Source organism: Myxocyprinus asiaticus, chromosome 24 (assembly GCF_019703515.2).
Source record: "Myxocyprinus asiaticus isolate MX2 ecotype Aquarium Trade chromosome 24, UBuf_Myxa_2, whole genome shotgun sequence".
NCBI classification, from domain to species: domain Eukaryota; kingdom Metazoa; phylum Chordata; class Actinopteri; order Cypriniformes; family Catostomidae; genus Myxocyprinus; species Myxocyprinus asiaticus.
The window spans coordinates 45,941,699-45,963,717 of record NC_059367.1 but is presented as its reverse complement, the minus strand read 5'-3'; the positions used below and the strand labels follow the sequence as shown (position 1 = coordinate 45,963,717).

Below are 22,019 nucleotides of genomic sequence, written 5' to 3'. Positions count from 1 at the left end.
GCTGCAGTGTCGATTTCAGAGGAAATTGATTATGCACGCTGGAATGATGATGGAAAGATCAATGAATTCCAGGAGACGGCTTCTAGAGATTTCGCAGACTTAGAAAGAGGACACCTGCGAGGGACATCGTGGTCTCAAGGGAATTTCCCTTGGAAACTAACATGATGGTTACATGAGAACTCGTCTTGCTGGAACTTTTCCGGAGAGGAGAAGAACACTGTTGTTTAAGGCAGGGAGATTTGGGTTGAGCTTGGTCGCACCTTAAAGGTGTCTTGAGCCAATCAGAAGTGTCTTTTGCTGTCACATGGTCACCTCTTTCCCTCCTTCAAAGGTGATTTTTGAGCATTGTTCTCAAGCCTTTCCAGTCTCCTGCTCGCAAAAGGGCAATGTTTTATTCAAACATTTGAATATCCTGATCAAGAAAAGAGTGGCATCAAATTACTTATCATTAATGCTCTGAATGTGAATTGGATCTCATAGATACCAACTGACAAGTTACAAAATATGAGCAATAAATGATTACAGATCAAATTGTTCAACCTTGTCAGTTATACGTGTGTGTGTGTTAACTTTATCCTTACATGTGTATGTAACGTTTAAGTTGTCTGAGGAGTGACTGACAGTCTGTTTAATATCAGGAATGCTGTAACAGTGATTATTCATTTAGCCCGGCTCCCAGAGAATATGCATTTTTATTGTACTGCATTTATTAAGCTTTAGTTATAATTCTGCTCTGTTCTGTTTCACTATGTTTTCCAAGTCTTCTTGCAGGTACTGCATTCCAGATAGGTCTGGGGGTCATGTAGCCTTGTTGAAATAAATATGACCTGTTTGTTCTCTCTAAATCATCGTTTCATTCATGGGAATGTGACTATGTTTTTGTTAATGGGGTGCCTCATAACCAAACAACTTCCACAGAAATGGACAACACAAGTAAAGAGGACCTACAACTCAATACACCTGCCTAAGTATTATAATTAGTTATGGTTCTGATAACAAATGTTATGTCTCAAATTTCTGTTGTCAGGCAGTCGGATGAATACAATGTTTGAAATAGTTTATGTAATCTTCCTATGTTTGTACCAATCAGAATGTTAGAAAATCTGTGATGTAAACTGATTTTGTATTTGCCTATAAATCCTAGTATTTCTGTATTTAGGTAACAAGAGATCATGACCCTGAAGAAGAAAAATTCTGTTTATATTTCCGTGATGGCATGTGCATAAGGGGCAGAGCATCAAACTCCATCTGCCAAAAAGACTGGTGTGATTCCATACAGGCTTCAGAGTTCATCACTCCTGGGAGGAGTTTCCATAGCGTCAGCTGCTGACACAGTGCCAAAGAGACCGACTTGAAATGGAACTAGCTTGGTTCTCGATAGTGTCCACAATAAAGATGTATTATTGCTTTAGAACTGGATTAATGAAGGTGATGCAATGTACCATTGTTATTGTTTTAAAAATGTACCACTGTGTACCAGTGTGATGCACACATGAATGACATATTGACTCTTAGTGGAGGTAGAGTCACCCAAACTACAATAACAACCGCACACACACACACACACACACACACACACACACACACACACACACACATTCTGCCGCTAGGACATACTCAGTGTTATTTGTATGAATCATAAAACAACATGAAGGGAGCTGAGGTGCGAAATTAGGACAGTTGAGCTGGTTTGTAGCTTATATCTACTCAACTTACCTTTCTATCCGGCCAGTTGTATTTTGCAAAGACAGCGTCATATGTGTCCACTGCTCCATCAGTCACCAACATGATGGCCTGACTGCACACACTGCCTCGACCCGTCTCATTGAACTGAAGACACACCCATATTACACTCAAATGACCCAGCTGTAATTATATGTCTTTCATGCATATGTCAACACATGACTTTTATGTTGCATGAAGATTTGCATATCAATGGCTTTCAAGAACACAATCAAAATTAACATCAGAGCAAACATGTTTAAATTGTATCTCCCTGTGCGTGTGTGTTTGTGTGTGAGTGTGTTTGTACTCACATTACTGAGAAGTTCAAAGGCTTCTGTCAGAGCTACATCCAGCATGCCGATACCTTTAGCAAACAGATGATTAAGACGCCCTCGGAAATGCTGTAGAAAATTACAGACACAACAATCAAAATTAAGAAACTCTCAAATTTTGATTGACACCGATCAGCCACAACATTAAAACCACCTGCCTAATATTGCGAAGGTCCCCCTCGTGCCGCCAAAACAGCACCAACCCGCATCTCAGAATAGCATTCTGAGATGATATTCTTCTCACCACAATTGTACAGAGCGGTTATCTGAGTTACCATAGACTTTGTCAGTTTGAACCAGTCTGGTCATTCTCCACTGACCTCTCTAATCAACAAGGCATTTCCATCCACAGAACTGCTGCTCACTGGATGTTTTTTGTGTTTGGTACCATTCTGAGTAAATTCTAGATATTGTTGTGTGTGAGAATCCCAGGAGATCAGCAGTTACAGAAATACTCAAACCAGCCCATCTGGCACCAACAATCATGCCACGGTCCAAATCATTGTGATCACATTTTTCCCCATTCTGATGGTTGATGTGAACATTAACTGAAGCTCCTGACCCGTATCTGCTTGATTTTATGCAATGTACTGCTGATCAGATAATCGCATGTATGATTGTTGGTGTCAGACAGGCTGGTTTGAGTATTTCTGTAACTGCTGATCTCCTGGGACTTTCACATACAACAGTCTCTAAAATTTACTCCGAATGGTGCCAAAAACAAAAAACATCCAGTGAGCGGCAGTTCTGCGATATTAACATCTTGTTGACAGAGAATGGCCAGACTAGTTCGAACTGACAAAGTCTACGGTAACTCAGATAACCGCTCTGTACAATTGTGGTGAGAAGAAGAATTCTGAGATGCGGGTTGGCACTGTTTTGGCAGCACGAGTGGGACCTACACAACATAAGGCAGGTGGTTTTAATGTTGTGGCTGATCGGTGTATACTGTGCATGTTAGAATATTTGCAGTGGAGTTTCAAGAACAAATGCAAACTTTCCATGTGTCTCCTAACTAAACACAGCATTAATTTAAACAAAGACTCACACCATCTTGCTATTAAGCACATTTAGTATATGGTTTTGGTGCAACAGATACATGAACATTTTAATTACAAACTAATGATTAAGTTAACAAATTCATTTTGTCAGAGTTATAAGAAATTAATTCAATGCACCTCATATAATTCAAAGAATGTGAATGCTGGGCTTTGACCACTATTATTGTTTCAGTGGATAAGTAATCTTGCGTACTTGCTAAATTTATTCATTGTGTGAATTTAGGCAAATTGGATGACTTGTTAACAGACACCCCAATGGAAAAAAGTGGTCTAATTTATGTGTTTATGTAAATATAAATGGATACACGAAGGACTGCTAAAATTACACTTAGTTAAACTTAACACGTTATTTTCTATTTGCCTTTAATAATCAAGACATAAAGAAGACAGTAGAGGTGGAGGGGTATGGGTAGGCTTTAGGGATACAGACCAATGACTCCCTAGTATTATTAGGTTTAGGGGTATAATAAATAGAATGGTCAGCTTAACACATATTTATTGATATTATCTGTTCTGTTCTGTTGAAACTATTATTCACATATGCATAAACCATTTAACACAGTAAAAAAATGTCATAATTACAAAATACAATAGTTACTGTAATTATAGTTACCAGGCCTACTATAAAATCATATAGCATAACCTTCTTACTGTGTAAAAAGCTTTAAGATTCATTTGAACTTTTCCTGACTAAGTTGCCACCAGTTTTGTTTTTGTAATATATATATATACACACACACACACAGTGCATTAAGAAACTATTCTGACCCACATTCCCTATCTGTCACTCACTCGAGGTTGTGTCGATGTAGTGACACTAGGGGTCACTCTTGGGAGCCCGAGACACCTCTGGTCTTTGATAAAAGGCCAATGAAAATTGGCGAGTGGTATTTGCATGCCACTCCCCCGGACATACGGGTATAAAAAGGAGCTGCTATGCAACCACTCATTCAGATTTTCTCTTCGGAGCCGAACGGTCATGCTCATTGAGCTGAATCCTACTGTTCATTCACCTCTGCTGGATCTGACGGCACATTTCAGTGGCTTCTCCCTCCTCTGTACTGGTGCACTGCAGAGAACGCCCCTGGGCGCTTCGGCAGAAAAACAAGAGAGTATATTTTCTGAAAGAGCTTTTTTCTCCTCTAAAAGAGTATATATTTCTCTAAAAGAGCGGCACACATGGAACGTCTTTTTAAAGACAAGTCTTTTTAAAGATGCCTTTCCGATTGGGTGTTATTCCTGGTTGTGGTCTTTATCTCTCAACTTCGGATGGTCATGATCGCTGTCTTTCGTGTCTGGGCGCGACCCACACGGAGGCAGCATTTGTGGATGGTTCATGTTCTCATTGCGAGAACATGACCATGGCAACGTTGCGGTCGCGGCTTGCTTTCGTAAGAAGTGGCTCCCCGCCTCGGTCCTTCTACCTACGGGTATGAGGCCAGCGCGGCTAGCACTGGGGTGATTTGGGGACCCCAATGGGATTGTCTCCGCCGGGTATCCCCCCGTGGACCTCCCATTCCCCAGCACGCTCGTCTGCTCCAATCAGGCTTCCGGATGAGTTCGCCGGCTCGTCTCACGGTGAGTCTGGCTTCTTCTTCGGAGCCCGCGAAGATGATGAGCTCTTGAGTGCAGCATCAGAGAGCGGACTTGTCCAGTCGGACGCAGAAGCCTCAGCTGGACTTCCCCCTTCGGGGACGATTGCCCAGTCACAGGCCGATGCCGAAATGACAGACATGCTTTCCCGGGCGGCCGCGAGCTTGGGTTAGAGTGGAACCCTCCGCTCTCCCCTGAACCCTCATGGCTTGATGATTGGTTCCTGCTCAAAGCAGCCACACCCCACTCCAGTGCCATTCTTCCCGGAAGTGCACGAGCTCGCGCTTTCCAATCCGTCGCAATGGCTGATCTGGACCATCCGACTCGGCTGGTAGACACGATCACTCAGGCTAGGGCCCCCTCTACGAGGTGACTGTATGCCTTTAAGTGGTGTCTGTTCGCTAAGTGGTGTTCTTCCCGACGTGAAGACCCCCAGAGAAGTACAGTCGGATCAGAGCTTTCCTTCCTGCAGGAGAGGTTGGAAGGGAGGCTGTCCCCTTCCACCTTGAAGGTGTACATTGCCGCCATAGCAGCACACCATGACGCAGTCGACTGTAAGTCCTTAGGGAAGCACGACCTGATCATCAGGTTCCTAAGAGGCACCAGGAGGCTGAATCCCTCCAGACCACGCCTCATTCCCTCATGGGACCTCTCTGTAGTTCTTCAGGGTCTACAGAGAGCCCCCTTTGAGCCTTTGCAGTCAGCCGAGCTTAAGGCACTCTCCTTGAAGACTGCCCTCCTGACTGCACTCACTTCCATCAAGCGTTCTCTGTCAGCAAAACGTGCCTGGAGTTCAGTCTGGGTTACTCTTACGTGATCCTGAGACCCCAACCGGGCTATGTGCGCAAGGTTCCCACCACCCCTTTTAGGGACCAGGTGGTGAACCTGCAAGCACTGCCCCAGGAGGAGGCAGACCCAGCCCTGTCGTTGCTGTGTCCGGTGCAATCTTTACGCATGTATTTGGATCGCACTCAGAGCTTTAGAATCTCTGAGCAGCTCTTTGTCTGCTTTGGTGCACAGCGGAAAGGAAGCACTGTCTTCAAACAGAGGATCGCCCACTGGCTCATTGACGCCATAACTATGGCATATCTCGCCCAGGACATGCCGCCCCGGTAGGGCTATGAGCCCATTCTACCAGGGGTGTAGCGGCCTCCTGGGCCCTGGCCAGAGGTGCCTCTCTAACAGACATTTGCAGAGCAGCGTGCTGGGCAACACCCAACACCTTTGCAAGGTTCTACAATCTCCAGGTGGAACCGGTTTTGTCCCAGGTAGTGGCACGCAACACAAGCGGATAAGCCCGGGATAGCCGGCAGGGTGTATCGCTTGCACATAGCGCCTTCCACCTCCTTTTGAGCTGAAGACGTGCGCCATTAATTCCCAGTAGTGTTCACAAGTTTGTTCCCTGGTTGACTTCCTCCGAGCCCTGTGGCAGTCGAGTTTTAAGAGAGATTCACTGCTGGCCCAGAACACATGCTAACTATGAGTCCTGTTCTGGGGTAGGTGCTCCGCATGTGGCGGTTCCCTGTAAGGCTAACCCCATGCGATATATATCTTCCGCTAATTTGTTTCCCTGTTGGCAAACTGCGTCTTCCTTGGGCAGAGCCCTTCTGCCCCAGTCTCCATGTTTGTAGTAACTCCTCCCCCATTGGGCAGGATCTACCTTGAAGACTCTCCACATGGTTGGAAAGACATGTGACGTATCCTTCCACTTAAATATTCCCCCCTCTCTTTGGGCGAGGTGTGGTCTCCGCTGTGTCTTTCCCTTGGGAGGGACACCCCCCGACTAGACCTGGCGGCCCAGTCGGATAATCCCCCTTATTTTTTAAGTGGGAGTGGAAAAAAGAGAAGGGGAAAAGAGGCCATGACTGGGTTAAGCTTGTCTCTATCTCTTGGGTAGTTGACTTGTCCCCAAAAAGGGCCGTTCGACACTCATAACTATGTTGGGGGAGGTTAAGTGTCGACCTGGTGTGCTGGCTATGAGGCACACAGTAGTCTGCCCATCACCCACCGCCAGTTCACGTAACACAGTTCAGCCAATTGTGGCGTTTCGTATAGGGACCCCTAGTGTCACTACATCGACACAATGTCGAGTGAATGACAGATAGGGAACGTCATGGTTACTTGTGTAACCTCTGTTCCCTGATGGAGGGAACGAGATGTTGTGTCCCTCCTGCCACAACGCTGAAATGGCCGGACCTTATATTGGCTCCTCAGCATAAAACCTGAATGAGTGGTTGCATACCAGCTCCTTTTATACCCATATGTCCGGGGGAGTGGCATGCAAATACCACACGCCAATTTTCATTGGCTTTTTATCAAAGACCAGAGGTGTCTTGGGGTCCCAAGAGTGACCCCTAGTGTCACTACATCAACACAACATCTCGTTCCCTCCATCAGGGAACGGAGGTTACACAAGTAACCATGACGTTTTGTTATGTTGCAACGTTACGCTAAACTGCATTTAGTTATTTATTTCTTTTTTCACATCAATCTACACTCCATGCCCCATAATGACAAAACAAAAACCAGATTTTTGCTAACTTTGCAAATTTATTAAAAAGAAAAAACTGAAATATCACATTGACATAAGTATTCAGACCCTTTGCTATTAAACACTTGAAATTTAGCTCAGGTGCATCCCATTTCTATGGATCATCTTTGGAATGTTTCTACACTTTGATTGGAGTCCACCTGTGGCAAATTCAAATTCAAGGTCCACCTGGGCCTTGGTAAGAGAGGTGACCAAGAACCCGATGGTCACTCTGGTTAAGCTCCAGAGATCATGTGTGGAGATGTGAAAAACTTGCAGAAGGACAACCATCACTGCAACACTCCACCGATCTGGGCTTTATGGCAGAGTGGCCAGACAGAAGCCTCTCCTCAGTGCAAGACACATGAAAGCCCACTTGGAATTTTTACCTGTCGCTCTGACGTCTGTGGGCATGAAGTCATTTGAGAGACTGGTGTTGGCCCACCTGAAGGACATCACTGGACCCTTTCTGGATCCCCTTCAATTTGCTTAGAGCAAACAGGTCTGTGGATGATGCGGTCAATATGGGATTGCATCATATCCTGCAACATCTGGAGAGACCAGGGACATTTGCAAGGATCCTTTTTGTGGACTTCAATTTGGCTTTCAACTCTATCATCCCAGCTATTCTCTGGACTAAATTAAACCAAATATCTGTTCCCACCTTTATCTGTCAGTGGATCACCAGCTTTCTGATAGATAGGCAGCAATTAGTGAGACTGGGGACATTCACTTCCACAACCTCTATGATCAGCACTGGTGCCCCCCAGGGATGTGTGCTCTCCCCACTACTCTTCTCCCTGTACACAAATGACTGCACCACCAAGGACCCCTCTGTCAAGCTCCTGACGTTTGCAGATGACACTACTGGCATCAGCCTCATCCAGGATGATGATGAGTCTGCATACAGAAGGGAGTTTGAACAGCTGGCTGTCTGGTGCAGTCAAAACAATCTGGAGTTGAACATGCTCAAAACAGTGAAGATGATAGTGGACTTTAGGAGGAACTCATCAACATTGACCCCGCTCACCATTCTGAACACCATATCCACTGGCAGCAGTGGAGTCATTCAGGTTCCTGAGCTCTACCATCTTACAGAACCTAAAGTGGGAGACCCACATTGACTCCACTGTGAAAAAGGCCCAGCAGAGGTTGTACTTCCTTTGCCAGTTGAGAAAGTTCAACCTGCCACAGGCACTGCTGATACAGTTCTACTCAGCAGTCATTGAGTCTGTCCTCTGCACTTCAATAACAGTCTGGTTCGGTGCAGCTATGAAATCGGACATCAGAAGTTTACAAAGGACAGTTCGGAATGCTGAGAGGATTATTGGTTGCCCCCTGCCCTCCCTTCAAGAACTGTACACTTACAGAGTGAGGAAAATGGCTGGGAAAATCACTCTGGACCCCACTCACCCAGCCCACTAACTCTTTGAACTGTTGCCTTCTGGCCAGCGCTACAGAGCACTGAGCACCAGAACTATCAGTCACAAGAACGGGTTTTTTCCCTCAGGCTATCCATCTCATAAACAGTTAAATCTGCCCCATTGAGCAATAATTATGTGCAATATACAGCTTAGTCTATTTATATTTTTCCAACATATCCTACCTCATCTGCCATTACATTCCCTTGCACTATTGGTTTATAACAGATTTGTATTTGTACATATGACAAAATTATCTGTATCTGTCTCTGTATTTGGATAGAACTGGGTGTGAGCGGAGCTTAAACCAGAAGTGTGTCAAAAATAAATGAAATGCCCATTTTTAAGTGTTACTCTTACATTTATAGTTTCTATTAATAAAATATGCCTTGTATAAGCCTTTTCATAATAATAGCCTAATAATAATAATAAAACCAGATGAAGCTGAATTTGTAGGCTACATTAACTGTGGAATATGTTGTGGATTCTCCTGGTATTTCAGATATTAATATCTGCATGAATCAGAATTTTAATTTGTCTGTGCATGTATAACAACATTATTCTTGAGGCAGGAGATGTCAAGCAAAATGTGAAATGTCAAGCACACATTTTGTAGTGAATAATAAAATACAAATTCAAACATTAAAATAAATGAAAATAAAATCAATATAGCCTACAAACAGGTGAAAGTCCCGTAAGTCTATCAGGAATTTTTACGATAGGACACCATTATTTAGTTAAATAATAATAATACACTTATCATTTTCATATTTAGCACAGTTTAAAGAGGAAGGAAAAAAGTTTCAGTTTTTCATTTTACATTAGGAGGAATATTCCTAATAGATGAATACTCTGTGGACCATTTAAACCTTAATGGAGCCTTTTAACTTTTTTTGGAATAAAGTCTTAACCAGTTAATAACCTTAATTGCTGATGTGGATATAAATGTGGCCAACAGATAGACAAGCTCCGACGTGAAATCACTTCAGGTCAGGAATTTAACATCATGCTCAGGTTTAGGCTATAAATAAATACAAGGGAATCATTACGTGTGAATCGTGTGATACATTAACATAGAAATTTCAAGAAGTGGAACGAGTATATGATGTCATATCTTAATTAAAGTTACACTTGACAAGCTTCAGATGTGTACAATTAACAGAGACTGCAAACGGAGTAAAGACCATGCCAATTCAATCCGAAATCACACCATGATTTCATTCATAAGGTTTACACTTTAGAAATATTGGCTGCACAGATTCGTAAATTTGTTGTAATTTTGGATATGTTTATTTAAAATGTCGCTTTATCCTTGTGCTTTTTGTATAATCATTCATACAAATATTTTTTTATATTATTCGGATGAATCCGTTATTCATTTTTAAGTCATTATTCGTGCATTTCAGAATAAGGTATTTGGCTTCAGGTACATCTTTATTTTAAAAATCAATAAATTCATAACAATACAAATACTGGAAAAGTTAAATCTAAAGGAAATGTATATACTCAGGGCATATTTTACTTATATTTTAAAATAATTTCATTATAATGTTTTAAAATGGATGCTCTAAGCACATGTAACTTAACCTGTCCTCAGCAAGAGGTCACAATGTTAAACTGCTAAACAAGGTGTTTAAAAATGCAACAAATTCATAAATGTAAATATCAAATGAAAGGTAGGGATCTGTAAGATATCAAACAATACATTAAGAAAACTTTAAATGATATTTTCCATAAAAAATCTTCCTGCTCATGGTGGATGCAACAGTAGGACACGTGGTCTGGTACAGTTGATATTTTTCATATTTTAAACAAACAATGTATAAGTCTCTGCGGTCACAGCTTCAGCTTGTCAACTCCGTCATTCTCATTATTATAATTTCTGTTAAACTTGTGGGATCAATTTTTAGTTTACAGAGGCAATTTCAACTGAGGGGGGAAAAAAATGGCTCCAGTGTACAACACATGGTTAAGATGGAAAAATATTAAATTTTGTCAACTCCGTCAGAAGTTTCAGAATAGTACGAAAACAGAAAAAATATATATATATATATATATATATATATATATATATATATTGAATGTATTTTATCACTTAACTCCTTTACTGAACAATATTATTAGATAATTAAAGACTTTACACTTGTTGGATGAATCAAATTAAAATAGCAAAATTTTTGGTGTGTCTGATGGAGTTGACACAAATGACAGTAAGATGCAAGTTATGAAGTGAATAAATGTAAATTTTCAGAAGAAAAAAAAGCATTTTTATATAAACCTGTTCCCTTACATCACTCCAACATCTTATCCTTGAGTAATCATGCTAAATTGCTAATTTGGTACTAGAAAATCACTTGCTAGTATATCAAACACAGTTGAAAGCTATTTGGTTCGTTAAATGAAGTTTAACATTGTCTTTGTTTGTTTTTGAGTTGCCACAGTATGCAATAGACTGGCATGTCTTAAGGTCAATATTAGGTCAAAAATGGCAAAAAGAAACAGCTTTCTCTAGAAACTTGTCAGTCAATCATTGTTTTGAGGAATGAAGTCTATACAATGCTTGAAATTGCCAAAAAACTGAAGATTTCATACAAAGGTGTACACTACAGTTTTCAAAGACAAAGAACAACTGGCTCTAACAAGGACAGAAAGAAATGTGGAAGTCCAGATGTACAAATAAACAAGAGGATAAGTACATCACAGTCTCTAGTTTGAGAAATAGGTGCCTCACATGTCCTCAGCTGACATTTTTGAAAAAAATGTGATCTCAGTGATTTGGAGCGTGGTATGATCGTTGGTGCCAGATGGGCTGGTTTGAGTATTTCTGTAAGATCTCCTGGTATTTTCATGCACAACAGTCTCTAGAGTTTACTCAGAATGGTGCCAAAAACAAAAACAAAAAACATCCAGTGAGTGGCAGTTCTGTGGACGGAAATGCCTTGTTGATGGGAGAAGTCAACAGAGAATGGCCAGACTGGTTCGAACTGACAAAGTCTTCGGTAACTCAGATAACTGCTCTGTAAAATTGTGGTGAGAAGAATAGCATCTCATAATGCTATTCTGAGATGCAGGATGGTGCTGTTTTGGCGGCACAAGGGGGACCTTCACAATATTAGGCAGGTGGTTTTAATGTTGTGGCTGATCGGTGTATACTGTATATATATATATATATATATATATATATATATATATATATATATATAGTCTTATTGTGTATTTCTATAAATACTTATATTTTCTATTTGCTTTTTATTTTTATTCTATATATTTTTATTATCTCTGTCTTGTTGTTGTATTGTTTGTGCACTGGAAGCTTCTGTCACCAAGACAAATTCCTTGTATGTGAAAGCATACTTGGCAATAAAGCTCATTCTGATTCTGAATACCATCCCAACGGTGAAGCATGGTGATAGCATCATGCTGTGGCGGTGTTTTTCAGCAGCAGGGACTGGGGGATTGGTCAGGGTTGAAGGAAAGCTGAACACAGCAAAATACAGAGATATCCTTAATGAAAACCTGGTCCAGAGTGCTCAGGACCTTAGACTGGACCGAAGGTTCACCTTCCAACACGACAATGACCCTAAGCACACAGCCAAGACAATGCAAGTGTGGCTTAGGGACAACTCTGTGAATGTCCTTGAGTGGCCCAGCCAGAGCCGAACTTGAGCCCAATCGAACATCTCTTGAAAGACCTGAAAATGGCTGTCCACGACAGTCCCCATCCAGCCTGACAGAGCTTGGGAGGATCTGCTGGGAAGAATGGCAGAAAATCCCCAAATCCAGGTGTGCAAAGCTTGTCGCATCATACCCAAAAAGACTTGAGGCTGTACTCGCTGCTAAAGGTGTTTCAACTAAGTACTGAGTTAATGGTCTGAATACTTATGTCAATGTAATATTTCCGTTTTATCTTTTTAATAAATTTGCAAAACAATCAAAAATCTGTTTTTTGCTTTGTCATTATGGGGTATGGAGTGTAGATTGATGTGAAAAAAATAAATAATTTAAAGCATTTTAGCATAAGGCTGCAACATAACAAAATGTGAAATAAAATGAAGGGGTCTGAATTCTTTCTGAATGCACTGTATACATTATATATGCTCACTGAGCACTTTATTAGGAACACCTGTACACAACAGTCTCTAGAGTTTACTCAGAATGGTGCCAAAAACAAAAACGTCCAGTGAGCGGCAGTTCTGCAGACAGAAACGTCTTGTTAATGAGAGAAGTCAACGGAGAATGGCCAGATTCGTTCGAGGTGACAGAAAGGCTATGGTAACAAGGATAAACACTGTGTACAATTGTAGTGAGTAGAATAACATCTCAGAATGTACAACACGTCAAACCTTGAGGCAGATGGGCTACAACAGCAGAAGACCACATTGGGCACTTTATGAGGACCATAGTGTTCCTAATAAAGTACTCAGTTAGTGTATATATACAGCATATGCCTTTCCAAACGTGTACTACAGAGGTCAAAAAGGCTTGTGCAGCAACACTTATCATTTAGTAGAAAAACATTTGGATAGACACAAATATAACTTTAAGTTTGAAAAGCCCATTTTACTCAAAGATTGTTTAGGTTATAAACAGCCCCATATGTCACACTTTTCAGCAAATCTAAAACTTCATTCACACTGGGCTCTGATCCCAGGATATCATGGGATCAATGCCGGGGAGCCTTCTGTGTGAACGCAAGCCGGTGCCGGAATTCCCAAAAATTTGATCCAGGGATCAGACCCTAGTAACATTGCCTGGGTCAATCCCAGGACGTGTCTGTGTGAACAAAAGCAGAGCCGATACCGTGAAGGGTGTGTGTCGTAGTGATGACGTATTTATCATGCGAAGGAGAAAGTTTGTATGCAGAATAGAGATTCAACAGTTTCACTGTGTACCGTGGTTTAAAATACATTCGACTATCATAAACCATTGGCTTTTTTTTTTTTCTTTTTTTTATTCATGGCATTGTGTGACTCAGGATTTTTTCTTATTATTTTTTTTAAATACACAAGTAAATAAATTAACGTTTTCATATTAGTAAAAAAACAAACAAAAAAAACTATCGGCTACATTTACAGCTTCACCAACCTGATGTGATCAAATAAATTACTTTTTGATTCAGAACGCAGCACAACGAATATTGGAACTTTATTTACCCCTCATATATGGTGTGGTTGAAGTCCGCAATGTAGGAATACTTTGGGTATTTAATAATATTTATAATAATTATGGTTACCCAGTTTGTAATTGTTTGTAAATTGTGATGAAAAAAAAGTGTCATCTCATTTAGGGAACACTCCAAACCTGAAATATGGGAGAGATATGGCTTTGTTGTGTATTCATTGTCAAGTGTCAAAATTACTGCTATATTATACATGACAAAGTTCATAAATTACTTTTATTGACATAATATTTTTGTTTATCTTCGATCTATTTTAATTAGCTTAGATACAGTTGTTAGAGGGGGATTTTATGTTGTAATATGGTCATGTTACAATGTGCCCCGCACCTGTTACAGCATGCCCCATAGGCATTTTATTCTTAATTTCACTTTCCTTTTTTCCAGGTAGATGGTGAAAAAAGTACAAGACCACATATTTGTACCAGACATGTGTAAAATTTATGTGAAAAAATACATAAAATTATTTGAATCCCAAGTGTATTTACACAAACTTAATAAAACTAAAAAGTGTTAGTTTGTGCCCCGCTCTCCCCTACAACCTCCATGAACATCAATTTCGAAGATGAATGTGGGCTAAGTGAAAATACAGTATATAGGCTAAAGTCCACCTTACATAAGAAACACAACCAGATAGCTACACTTTTACCAGTTTTGAAATGACTCAATATAGCTTTTTAGCTCGCCACAGCGCTTGCAACCTTAGACAGGCAAACTGTTTGTTCATACATTTATTTTCTTAACCCATTAAAGGGAAAAAACACAACAATAGGCCTACAGAAAATTAATTTATTGCTATTTTCCAACACATTAGGTTCAAATGATACATTTCTGTTTTTCTCCAAAATTAGCTTTTATTTTAAATTTTACAGCTTGTAGAAATCATGATTGAAAAGATGGCATTTGCCTCAATACTTCTCAATGCTTAATCACAGTGCAATGGTTAGCATACAATGTGTATATTACTAATATGTTTTATTTGTAAAGTTTAAAAAGTGCTTAAGGCATACAGAAAAGCTATTAGCTAGCTCGTAAACAGTCCCGCGTACTTTGACTCTTTAATGGATGAACTCAGTTTACCTGTTTCACCCGCGATGGCGAAATTGCACAACAGTCCAATTTGGTTGGACCACAATACAGCAAAACAAATTCGTGGTAATTAATACCTTGAGTATTAATAATGAGCAGACATGGCGGTCCGTAAACTGTACAAGCAAAAACCTTGAAACACAAGAATAACACACTATAATGTTCTATCTCTGCCCAGACGTAAACCTCTTACTTGAATCGCATGAGGACACAGGCAGAATGTGTTTTCCTCCGTCCTTTAACTCTGACCCGGTTCCTTGAGGCTCGGGTGATGACGGGAGGCCATTACCTCGCTCTGTCGGCGGGCGGTACAGCTGTTGATTCTCGGCGGGCTGGCGGAGAACTCAGAAATGTCAACTTGATTGAAGATGGAAGAGAAATCTTTAATCTCTTCACTTCTGTAGGCAAACGGATGAAGATGCGAATTGCTCAGCGGTCTCCTTCGGATCTGTTAGAGTGTTCGGTTGAACACAGAGTAATCTCAAATCGTCTAGCGAGATGGAGATTGTATGGCCACAGTTTCAAATCGGATGGAAATCTTGGAAAAGAATATGTGCAACAGTGCAAGACTGAAGCCAAGTAGTTTTCAACAGACCTTAACAATGGAAATGTAAAAATACTTTTCTCTGATTTACATTTTTCTAAAAGACAGCAGGACACTTGGAAAGCCACTAAGTGGGAAAGTAGAGCGGTGCAGCGGAAGCGTGCCGGGCCCATAACCCAGAAGTCAATGGATCAGAAGCACCCTCTGCTAAATGTGTTTTACTTCAGCACATGCACAAATCCTTGGAAAAGAAAAGGTGCAAGACTGAAGCCAAGTAGTTTTCAACAAACCTTAACAATGGAAATGTTAAAATACTTTTCTCTGATTTACATTCCTCTAAAAGACATCAAGACACTTGGAAAGCAGCTCAGCGGGAAAGCAGAGTGGCGCAGCGGAAGCATGCTGGGCCCATAACCCAGAGGTCGATGGATCGAAACCATCATCTGCTAACTGTGTTTTACTTCAGCCCATGCACAAATCTTGGAAAAGAAAAGGTGCAACAGTGCAAGACTGAAGCCAAGTAGTTTTCAACAGACCTTAACAATGGAAATGTTAAAATACTTTTCTCTGATTTACATTCCTCTAAAAGACAGCAAGACACTTGGAAAGCAGCTCAGCGGGAAAGCAGAGTGGCGCAGCGGAAGCGTGCTGGGCCCATAACCCAGAGGTCGATGGATCGAAACCATCCTCTGCTAACTGTGTTTTACTTCAGCCCATGCACAAATCTTGGAAAAGAAAAGGTGCAACAGTGCAAGACTGAAGCCAAGTAGTTTTCAACAGACCTTAACAATGGAAATGTTAAAATACTTTTCTCTGATTTACATTCCTCTAAAAGACAGCAAGACACTTGGAAAGCAGCTCAGCGGGAAAGCAGAGTGGCGCAGCGGAAGCGTGCTGGGCCCATAACCCAGAGGTCGATGGATCGAAACCATCCTCTGCTAACTGTGTTTTACTTCAGCCCATGCACAAATCTTGGAAAAGAAAAGGTGCAACAGTGCAAGACTGAAGCCAAGTAGTTTTCAACAGACCTTAACAATGGAAATGTTAAAATACTTTTCTCTGATTTACATTCCTCTAAAAGACAGCAAGACACTTGGAAAGCAGCTCAGCGGGAAAGCAGAGTGGTGCAGCGGAAGCGTGCTGGGCCCATAACCCAGAGGTTGATGGATCGAAACCATCCTCTGCTAACTGTGTTTTACTTCAGCCCATGCACAAATCTTGGAAAAGAAAAGGTGCAACAGTGCAAGACTGAAGCCAAGTAGTTTTCAACAGACCTTAACAATGGAAATGTAAAAATACTTTTCTCTGATTTACATTTTTCTAAAAGACAGCAAGCCACTTGTAAAGCAGCTCAGTGGGAAAGCAGAGTGGCACAGCGGAAGCGTGCTGGGCCCATAACCCAGAGGTCGATGGATCGAAACCATCCTCTGCAAAATGTGTTTTACTTCAGCCCATGCACAAATCTTGGAAAAGAATAGCTAGTCCAAATAAAATAAAAAAATAAAAAAAACACAAACAAATAAACAACAGATGAATAATAATTTTTGACTGCAATAAATGCTAGCGTCTGAAATAATAATAAAAAAGTATAGTTTTACCTTGTCGATGTAGTTTGTTTTCTTTATTTTTAGGAAGGTAGGCCCATTTAGAATCAAACTAAATTACAAACACGATTACTGAATCTAATGCACAACTTAACTGTTGCAGGGTAGTATCATTAAAAATGATTAGTTTTTTTTAAATATCATTTTCTATTATTAATTATTAGTAATATTGCAATGCACCTTAATAACATGAATGAACCTTTTCAATCTTTACTGTTCTTGGGAGGCATTTCAGATGGTAGACAGCAGCCAATAACACAAAAACAATTAACAAAAATGATCTTATAAACACTTTATAAAGGTAAAATTGGCTATCATGAAAATTTCATACAGGGACCAGGGAGATACTCGCCATCCACGCAGACAATTAAATTAACCGTCAGTTTAATTTTACCATACACAATTTATTTGATACAAGACGATGAAAAAGTGGGCTTCTCGAGAGAAAAGACACAGTTATCAGTAAATTCAAGACACTTTACATTAGACATCACATCGTGGTCACTTTGTTCTTTACGATTGTCCCAGGAAGCTCTTGCAGTGTGAATGAACAAATTTTGCACTCCCAAAACAGTTGCCGGAACATTTGTTTCTTGGGATTAATACCGGGATCTCTGTGTGAAAGGGGCTTAACACTTCAACTCCTCATTTACAATGTAATGACATGTGGACTTGTGACGTGATTTTTAGGACAGGATTTGCATTTCTGGCTGCTGGCTTGAAATTCATAAAGAGCATGTAAGCTGTCAAGCAGACCAAGCAAAATTAGTTAAGAGGGCTTTATCTTCATCAGGCATTCTCTTTATCATTTATAAGACACAGTTCATGGATTTTCACCATCCCTGCATTAAATCTTGATGTGTTGAATAGCATAAAATTGGCAAATTAAGTATAATTTAGCTGTGCGGTTTGAACTGGGTGATTATAAAAAAGGGTTCTGAGTCAGGTTATTCATTTGTACGGTAAGAAAGCACTTAACAGGGACTGACAGCAAACATCCAGTTTAAAGTAGGCCTTTAGTGCAGGGACAAGACTAAATATATTTCTCAAGTCATTTTGTGCAGGAAACACTGTGCCACACAAACACACACACACACACACACACACACACACACACAATAAATAGACATATAAAAGTGCACTTACATTTTTATTGGCGTTGTCAGCTTGAACCATAGTTCCATTCAAACACGGTTCCACATAATAAAGCTCTTCATTGTACTGTCAAACACACAGACACACACACACACACACACAAGATTAAAAAAAAAGATATGAAGATAAATAGAGATTTATAACTTTGATTTACATTGGCCTAACTTTTTTATTTTAGAGGGCAGGTGCACAGACATGATTGTTTTGTGACATCAATTAACTCGAATATTAATTAGGTTATGCACAAATAATTCCCATGATAGCACACTGATTTGCTACTGATTTCTACACAACGTTCTCATTAAACAATGATTTGAGAGCATAATTATTTTGTCGACCATTTGTAGAGCTCAATTAAAATTGTGACATAAAATTTTATAACTGCCACTGTCAGTCAGGATTTTGTAGATCAGTGGATAAATAAATGGATCAGTGATTTATGACAACTACAGTATGACTCAGTCTAGTGATAAAGTTTTCGCTCTGAATGTGAGGGGTTCAAGGTTCTATTTCCCCTAATATATTTTTTTTATTTAAAAAAAACAAGATTGTATCTTTATGTCAGTGGATGTATATCAGTAGTTGAGCCACATTTTTTTGCAGTTTCGTGATTTCACTAGTACAGATAGCGAGCCAGGAAAAGTGATAGATTGGAGGATGAAGGAACATTGGCACCGACACTTTTTGCAACTAATAACAAATGCAATGACCACTCACCAAATGGAGACAACACCAGCCATTAATGACACTTATCATGTTTATTTTGTTGTCTTTCACTCCTGTTTTCTGAAGACTGTTGTGAAGAGTAAGCATAGTAATTCTTTCAAACTGTTGATACGTCACCATTTAGAGAATGTGTTTTTTTGTGACTTGACTTTCAGCTGCTGAAAGCTCATCATAATTTTCAGCCTGCAATCTGTGATAACAGATGCTGACAAATATGAGTCTGACATTTATACACACCAAAATGTGTAAAAATCAGGAATGATCACTTACATGAGCTTATGAAATATAAGACATTCAAAATTCTTAAAAGCAAACAACTAAAACTAAAGATTTAATTACTGATAACTAACTGATGTTTTTAAATTAGACTCACTTGACTTGGCAAAGACACACAGATGCAGAAGATGAGTTATAACATGCTCCGTGTCAAAAGGAACATCCCAAATGTGAATAACAGAGAGCAGTATTATGTGGTCTTTTCTAAGGCAAGCAACTATTACTAATGCTCATACTCAGATTTGAACAAATTCCTAACCCTAAGTATTAAACTTCAGCATGTAACTCTAGCAGCATTTGTGCTACGAACATGAGTGATACTTAAAATCCTGCAGCTTGTTGAGGAGAGGTGAGCTGTTTCTTTTCTAAGCAATCGACTTTCATCTGGCGGAAGATAAAATGGGCAAAATATCGCAGAATACCCTAGCAATGAACCATTAACAAGGCTAACAACTAACAAGCGCTAACAACCACTCAGAAGACCTCGGTAACCGCATTGTTATGCACCCACAACACCCTAGAATCATGGTGGTGTGTTTTGCAGGGGCAAGCACCACTCAATTTTTATTCCAAAAATGTAGAAATCTACTTTATCCTCGTGCAAACCTGCGTGCCCATGCGTGGATGTTGTATTTTGGCTTCGCTATATGCAACGAATAATTTAAATTAATTTAAAACTACTGATCTCAGTTAAGGAGACTCTGTGCTGTCAGTAAAGGGCTAAACTTGTCATGTGACCAAACAATATGGCGCAGACCACAGCAGAGTTTGTCTTTGGGAGAAATGCCAACAAAACTACAGTACATCTGGTAAGAAACCTAACTAAGTTTTTAAATTGAAACCTGTTTGAGTCAAAAGATTAGAGTCTCTAATTTCATCCAATTTGCCATTTTAAAAATTTTAGCGATTTATTGCGAAACGCCACACTGATAAACACAGTGTACACTAATGTGAACTTTAGCTCATCTTTTCCTTAGAAATCCTACATTTACTGTGCATTATCACATTGAGAATCAATGGGTTCATCCAAAAGCTGAAAAGTTTTGCTTTCAGAGGCTTTTTATGGAGTTAGGATGAAAATAAGGTGAATTTCAAACTGTTCTGAGACCAGTGCAGACAGACAGCACACTGGAGGTTAAGTCATTCACTAAAAAGGGAGCAAGTGAGCATCCTATAGCTCTCTATGTAGCTAAGTGCATTAAATCCAAACTTGCCAATCAAACGTTCAGTTTCAGGCTGCAGATGATGTTTGAACCACTCAAAATATTTGGCAGACATGGAACAATGGTAATCAGTACATTGATTCATAATTTAAATGTATATTTGTATTTTAACATGGTTGGCAGTGATTTGATGATGCCCCATTACTTACCATACTTTGAATCAGAATTAATTATGCTAATTTCTGATGTTATGTCTTTAACGTCTCAAAAACATGAATAACCAACACTCCTGGAAACATAATAAACAATTTGATAAAATAAAAATCTGACTTTCTATAGCCTGGTATTATTTAAAATTTCACAATTTAGTCCCGCTGTCCACATATGTTGCCATCAATTGTTATGAATGCTATTTGCACTAGAATTATTATTATTATTTCTTTATTTTGTCATGTTTATTGGGTGGTACTAGTAACAAATCAAAAAGGGAAATTTAAAATGCACACAGCAGTCAGGCACGGGTCTCAGGAGGTTATAGTTGTAAGAGAAGGATAGGCATGTCTCACTGCTCATGTGAAATTGGTACAGAGCAAGTGCTTATTGATTACTATTATCCTGTGATTATTTCATCATTAAAAGTATCAAACACAACTTTGTTTCAAGAAGGACTGATAAAAAAAATAATACAAAAAATCCTGTGTGCCCTTACAATTTCAAGTTGCGTCAAACCAGCCAATCAGATTAGTGCTAATAGCAGATCTAGGAAGAGTTTTCTAGTTGTCTGTGCAACATGCAGCAGATGATGAATTGACTGTAGGTAGTCCATGGCGTCCAATCTGAGACTGAAACTAGACCCCCTATAGACAGGAAGAACCCCTGGAAAAGTCTTAATTAGCAACTTCACCAGTCATAGATAATAGCCATGCATTTTCCTGGTGTTTCTTAAAAGTTTACATAGGCACAATGCTATTTAGATCAAATTATTAGTATTGCTGATGAAAACTCACAGCAATAATGTTAAAGAAGTCATCATCCCCAAGTGTATCTAGTATGGAGGAGACAGTCTGTCTGGCTATGGTCAGTCGAAGCCCCTTCATACTGCCACTCACATCCACCAAAATGACCACATCTTTAGGTGACGTAGCTGCCTGGATATACCTATAAAGACATGTTAAGAGAGCAAGATAGGATAAATATGTTGACAATGAAATATGAAACGTTACTGTTTAGATTTTTTTTTTTTTCAATCTTGCACATCAAAATGATTACATTAATTGATAGATTCTATTCCTTTATTTGAGGTGAGGTATACTGTATACTGTACATATTCGTCCCCATGTCTTCACAGCTCAGGGACAAAATGTCTTACCATTTGCGATTCCTACAGTCAAATTCTATAACTCCATGTTCATCTGGTGTCCACTTTATACCTGTGAACATAGAGAATATGTGTGAATTCTCAGAAAACAATAAAACATTATTTCAATTCCTACCTGGTTTAATTTATTAATCAGTCCAATTATTTTTTATATTATGCAATGGCTCCATAATATATTAGCGGCATATAGTGAAATTGCGATATGCGTGGAAGCAAGTATGAAAATTAAATTAAAAAGTTAACATT

At 39.7% G+C, this 22,019-nt stretch overlaps 1 protein-coding gene and 2 non-coding genes across 3 annotated transcripts in view; 2 read left to right on the top strand and 1 right to left on the bottom strand.

Annotated features, from left to right (window-relative positions):
* The window catches only part of cacna2d3a (calcium channel, voltage-dependent, alpha 2/delta subunit 3a), a 438,757-nt gene that overhangs the window by 291,709 nt on the left and 125,029 nt on the right, over positions 1-22,019 (bottom strand). Inside the window, exons 7-11 of the mRNA XM_051653874.1 lie at positions 21,765-21,825; positions 21,403-21,553; positions 18,222-18,296; positions 2,037-2,126; positions 1,717-1,830 (exon numbers count right to left, since the gene is read on the bottom strand). Coding sequence (XP_051509834.1) covers positions 1,717-1,830; positions 2,037-2,126; positions 18,222-18,296; positions 21,403-21,553; positions 21,765-21,825 — 491 coding nt within the window. The remainder of the gene's footprint in view (positions 1-1,716; positions 1,831-2,036; positions 2,127-18,221; positions 18,297-21,402; positions 21,554-21,764; positions 21,826-22,019) is intronic.
* trnam-cau (transfer RNA methionine (anticodon CAU)) lies at positions 16,095-16,166 on the top strand. The gene has a single exon. It is a non-coding gene; the product is annotated as a tRNA-Met (tRNA).
* Positions 16,341-16,412, top strand: trnam-cau (transfer RNA methionine (anticodon CAU)). The gene has a single exon. It is a non-coding gene; the product is annotated as a tRNA-Met (tRNA).